Genomic DNA, 6,182 nt, shown 5'->3' on the forward strand with positions numbered 1-6,182 from the left:
TGTGTGTGTGTGTGTGTGTGCATCATTACAGTCTTTAAAAAGGGTTCATATGTGTATCTCTCATCATCAGAAGACTGCAATCATTAGTAAACAGAAGACTTCCTATTAATAAAGCATCTGAAAAAGATCTACTCTATGAACAATGCATTAAATGACATTAAATAAAGACAAAATAAATGAATAAAACAAGCAAATGAAACGATAACTCACATGTATCTGGTCCACTGGTGCCATGTCTTAAGTCAAGAGAATTATAAATCATCTTATAACAGGCGTCCAAAACTGACTTCCGGAAAAGAGGAATAACCAATGACATTTGAGGTTACAATTAAAACAGCAAGCTCCGCCCCACGACTGACAAAAATAAAAGTGTTCGCACGAGCAGGTGAGGGAAGAGCGAGCGCGAGGATGTGCGCCCGAGGGTTTGAAATGAGCTTGCGGGCTCCTGTTTCCTCGCGTGTAAATCTGTTTTCCTCTCGCAGAATTGCTTTACCGCGCGCGCCAGCATCAGTGGTGCACTCGGTTATTAATGGCATAGAATTGCTGCCATAATATCATTCCTTCATGAACCAGACTCAAGTTAATCTACATATGAGAAACAAAGCCCTTATAGGTTTGTGTTGAGATACTGAAGGCTGAAAATATCGAGCCGAATCACGTCTAGTTCCCTTTCATGGGAACTTCGAACTGCGTCCTCTAGGGGTCGCTATGGGGAACGCCCCGTCGTGACCCGTGTCTGAAGCATACATTGAAAAAACACCAGCTCGTTGGCCGGCGACAGCCATGACGTCACTACCGGTGCGACTATAACATAAATAGGTGCCGGGAGCTACACATCATTCTCTTCTTCGTCTTCATTGACTGTTTTGTTTGAAGCGTGCAATTTCTAAAGTGGTAAGAGCGATCTCTATTTATCTAATTATGGCGAGCACTAGCAAAGCATTTAAGGAGGTGTGCATCCGCGTTGACGCTGTTTAACATCTGATGACACACACGATCTATGCGTTGTTTGTTTGGGCAAAGAGCACGCACGCGATGTCTCCGAGGGGGCAATCGGCGTGCACTGCGAGCGTTTTTCCGGGAAAAACCCCCCCCCAAAAAAACCCCTCCGCTCTCGTTTGTCTCTCTTTTTGAGGAAAGAGGGGCAGCCATCTGCTTCCAGCGATTCAGGACCCGCCGCTGCTGAGGCACGGAAGGGAATGAGCTCGTGGGGATCGCAGGTGGACCTGGCCGATGAGTTTGAAGGGGGGTTTCCCTTTTGCGATCGTCGGCTGTGCACTAGAGTGAGCCGCTGGAGGATGATGTTATTTCATTAATTCATTAACATTGTCTGAGTCAGGGGCCATTGCTCTGCTGGGATCAGCCCAGTAAAAGCAGGAAATGTTTGAGGAGGGCAAAGAAGCTGAGGCTGAGCCTTCCCAATCCTCCTGCCCTGCGTATGATGAGCTTTTGGAAATTATGGATCGCGCCACGGCGAGGCTTTACTTGCCGTGAAGCGGGTGAAAAAGTGACGTCGCGAAATGTCTCGATGAACGTTATTTTTCTGGCCATAACCCTCCAGCTCAGGTGAGCCTTCCTTTCTTCCTGTTTTTTCATATAAAGATTGAGAAGGAATGGAAGAGGCCGTTTTTTCCTCACGCATCCATCGATTCCAGCATACAAGCTATGCCAACATCGAGGCGATGCGCAAAAGCGGTTATGAGAAGATGCCCCTATAGAGAGACGCTGGTCAGCTATCTCTCTATGGGTGAGATGCTGAAAGACCTGGATAAAGGCGAGGGCCTTTCTTCTGATGAGATGGCTGAGTTACGCCGCACCACGGATCTTGCTCTTCGTGCTACTAAGCAGGCTGCCTCTGCCATGGGCAGATCTATGGCAGCGATGGTAGTAACGGAGAGGCAGCTGTGGGTAAACCTGGCAGACATCGGGAAGAAAGAAAGGGGTTTTCTTCTCGATGCCCCGGTTTCGCCCTCTGAACTTTTTGGTACATCCGTTGAGGCGGTCGTCGAAAAGTTCAGGGAGGCGAAGGCGCGCTCAGCGGCCTTCAAAACCTTCATTCCGCGAAGGTCCAGGTCTGAGCCCGAACAACCCAGGGGTCCTGGTCCGTCTCGATTTGAGGATCAGAGACGAGCACAGAAGGCTAGTGTCGCGACTCGCGCTCCTCCTCCGCCTGCGGGTAGGGGTAGGAAGTATCGTGGGTCGAAGGGAGGTAGGCAGGACCTGAGGGATGTGATCCAGACAAGGCGTCAGCGCTTTTGTCCGGATCAGAGTAATACTTAGGTATCCACTCTTTTCCTCAGGGGGTGTAACATCTACCCCTTTCTTCCCCTTCCTAATTCCCCTGTAACCACCATATCGCCACCTGACCGAGGTCAGGTGGAAGCTTCCTGCATAACAGTCTCCTTCTGGACCTATGATGTTTTGGTTGGTTCTATGGTTATCATAGTAACCACCTTACTGAAGGTCCGGTCTAGAGGCTTTTCCGGACAGAGCTCCAACGCGGGAGCCGTGGTGGGTGAGTACGATCCATGTCTAAATATATGTATATAAATATATGTATGTGCTATGGAATTGGTGGTTGTGTGTACCCTTCTGCTAGTTTCTTTGCAGTGTTTCCCGTGCTGGGTTCAGAAACCGGGTGCTCGACTTGCAGTGTTTATTTCACTCGTCGAGATATGTCCAGAAGGTAAGTAAGGTTTCTGTTTCATACTTCCTGGATCATGCGGCTATAACACAGGCTTCTGCGGGAGTTTTGTGATTATCAGGCCTCCGGTGTCACTGCAGAAAATTTCCTGGACGTCCGGGCTGGGGTTTACGCTTTCATGCTACCCTGACTGGTCTACCGTATCCGGGTCGCCCTGAGGGGTTTTTCCCGATCACCAGGATATCCCCTTGAGGCATCACCCCCCCTCACCATTGAGGGTTATTGTGAGTATGATGTTTCTTTCGAGCGTTAATCCTCTCTGAGGAGTTAGATTCCTCGCTCCATGGGCTGTCCTCGTGGTAGTATTGAGACAATGCTCCCCTTTTATCAAAGGGTTACCTGGAATGAGAGTTTGGCTAGACTGCAGTATGCTTACCCCTCTGATTTTCAATCATGCTGCAGGTCGAGCTCCCTCTCGTTGAGAGCTGGGTTTGTGCTCCCTCAGCCAAGGTAAACTACTGCTAGCGTTCCTGCATTGGAACATGCTGTAGGCCGAGCCCCCTTCTCGACTGAGAGCTAGGTGTGTTGCCCCCACAGCTAAGTAAACTATTGCTAGCTGTTCCAGTTTGGAACATGCTGCAGGTCGAGCCCCGTCTCGGTTTGAGAGCTGAGTGTGTTGCTCCCTCAGCTGAATAACTGCTAGCTGTTCCACCATGGGAACATGCTGTAGGTTGAGCTCCCTCTCCATTGAGAGTTGGATGTTCTCCCCCAGCTACAGATTTACTGCTAGCCACTCCAGCATTATAGCCGTAGATATAGCGTCTGGGGATACGCTATTTTTATCTATAGGCTGCCTTTTCAGGGTGCCACGAGAACCCCTAGAACGGTATGCAAGTGTAGTGCACGTTATGCTTTGCCCACTTTTCTAAAATCCACATAAGTGGTAAGTGTGCACGTTATGCTTTGCCCACTTTTCTAAAATCCACATAAGTGGTAAGTGTGCACGTTATGCTTTGCCCACTTTTCTAAAATCCACATAGCTGGTAAGTGCGCACGTTATGCTTTGCCCACTTTTCTAAAAATCCTGTATGGTAAGAGCTACGCGCAAGACTTCGTGCTCTTTTTGAGTGGTTTAAAACCCCGGTTCTGCCTTGGGCACCACTCCCCCTATGTATCCTCTGGATACCTACTTAGCAGGGTATTGCTACTAAGGATCTGTTGAGACAGTTCCTTCACCACAAGACAAACGTGCGGTAGCCCCTGTGTGACAGGCCAAGACTAGTATGATTCTAGGCTCTTGGTCGTATTCCCTTAAAGGAATCTGTTTCTGATTCCAAGCCTTGAGCTCTACCCCGGGCCCAGGAGTCTGGCCCTAACAGGTAAGTAGTTTGGGGTATGTAGCTAGGCCTTTGGCCGTAGGGAATAACGTCACTGACAGCCATCTAACTTCCCAGGGACGACTCCCATAGCAATATGGTAGAGTTGGTTCTTAGTGCTCGCCATGGTTCTGGCTTGCACTCCCCTCAGCATGGCGGCGTGGGTATACCGTTCCCCATAGCGACCCCTAGAGGACGCAGTTCGAAGTTCCCATGAAAGGGAACGTCTCAGGTTACTTATGTAACCATGGTTCCCTGAGTAGGGAACGAGACACTGCGTCCTCTAGGTTTCTTGCCATGCTGCGGACGCAAGCTTCAGATGAAGAAGTGAATGATGTGTAGCTCCCGGCACCTATTTATGTTATAGTCGCACCGGTAGTGACGTCATGGCTGTCGCCGGCCAACGAGTTGGTGTTTTTTCAATGTATGCTTCAGACACGGGTCACGACGAGGCGTTCCCCATAGCGACCCCTAGAGGACGCAGTGTCTCGTACCCTACTCAGGGAACCATGGTTACATAAGTAACCTGAGACGTTACTGCTGTATGTTTTTTTATTAACAATATAAGATCAATTTAGATCTCTTAAGATTTTAAGGCTTTTTAATAGCAAGTTTTAATTGTGACAAATTATCAGATAAAAAGGACCAGACAAAAAAAACAAGATCAAATTAAACAGTCATAATGTTTAGTATTCCATTAATATTTGGTATATGGTGCATATATAAATTAACTCACTGTTGTTGCAGATGAAATATCGGTTATCACTACATGGCAAATCATTCCATTGTCCATTTCTCATCCCAGCGCAATAATCTGTGCCTTCTGGTTGTCCAGTAGCCCAGTTCAGATAGAGCGCAGGTTCACCTGAAGACCACTGCCATTCATCACGACCCGTCTTCTGCAGCCCAATCCAGACATACTGAACACTTCCACCATTCACACTCTTGTTCAGCTCGTTCATGTCGGTCATGTGGTCAACGGTGGCCAGATCTGTGTATTTCTCTCTGCAGTATCTCTGAGCTTCAGTCCAGGTCTTCCTCTCGTTTATAAAGTGATACTGACGCTGAACACATTCAGATACAAAGCAGAGAGCTGTGAAAGAGAGGCTTTGATTTAATGCTTTTCAGAACAGGATCAAACCTAATGAAACTAGAAACTAGAAACCAGAAATAAAACCACGAACACACTCACCAATGAGAAGAAGAATGAAATACAGAGTTTGGTCCATTTCTGAGAAAGAAAAATATTCACAGATTAATTTTGGTGTAAAACATGATTTCAGCGATAATTAAAAATCCATCTGAACAGGAACGTAAATGCACCGTACGCACTGATTAAGACGATATTAACACGTCAAAGTCTAAATCTAGTTAAAGATTGAACATGTGAGTTGGTCTTACTTCAGAGGTCGTGTGTTTCTGTCCTTCTGTCGGCAGCTTCAGACTGTGATTATTATATCTGCTCTTATCCCTCATTCAGCATCACATCATTTGTTTAAGGATTTTTCTTCCTTAATCATGTGTTTTTTTCTTTCTCTGTGTTAGTCTTTGTTACTGTAATTCTCTAGAAGCGTGTTAATTTGAATGTGGTTGAGACCTGAGGGTCTGTATGTTTCTGTATGCACACAGTGTAATGACACACGGAAATAACAGACAACAGTAACAACACATTCAACTCTTTAATTATGGAAATCATAGGCACAGAGAACATTATGTACACAGGTGATGTTGTTTCCTCTTCATATGATGCCGACTCAGTGTCAACATTATAACAGTAAATTTAATTTACTGGTGTAACAAAACATGCTTGAACCCATTTCTTTCCGCAGATTAACATGCATATGTGGACCTCCAATGACTATACATGACTCATGTTCACATTCACTTATGTAATTTTTATTCTGCAACAGCAGCACAGAAGCCACATAAGATTGCACAAAAAGATGCATGAATACACTTACATAATTATGGAAATCATAGGCACAAAGAACATTATGTACACAGGTGATGTTGTTTCCTCTTCATATGATGCCGACTCAGTGTCAACATTATAACAGTAAATTTAATTTACTGGTGTAATAAAACATGCTTGCTACTTTAACCTCTCTCTCTCTTTTTCTTTGCTAATTAACATGCATATGAAGATCTCCAATGACTATACG

General features: G+C 46.0%; 1 protein-coding gene across 1 annotated transcript in view; it reads right to left on the reverse strand.

Moving 5' to 3' along the window:
- Positions 1-5,455, reverse strand: part of LOC107563855 (macrophage mannose receptor 1-like) — a 9,747-nt gene extending 4,292 nt beyond the window's left edge. The window contains exons 1-3 of the mRNA XM_016248823.1: positions 5,422-5,455; positions 5,213-5,251; positions 4,757-5,113 (exon numbers count right to left, since the gene is read on the reverse strand). Of these exons, the coding sequence (XP_016104309.1) occupies positions 4,757-5,113; positions 5,213-5,249 (394 nt within the window). The 5' untranslated portion in view covers positions 5,250-5,251; positions 5,422-5,455. The remainder of the gene's footprint in view (positions 1-4,756; positions 5,114-5,212; positions 5,252-5,421) is intronic.
- Between the last annotated feature and the right edge of the window lie 727 nt (positions 5,456-6,182).

Source organism: Sinocyclocheilus grahami, unplaced genomic scaffold, assembly GCF_001515645.1.
Source record: "Sinocyclocheilus grahami isolate Dianchi unplaced genomic scaffold, SAMN03320097.WGS_v1.1 scaffold893.1, whole genome shotgun sequence".
NCBI lineage: Eukaryota > Metazoa > Chordata > Actinopteri > Cypriniformes > Cyprinidae > Sinocyclocheilus > Sinocyclocheilus grahami.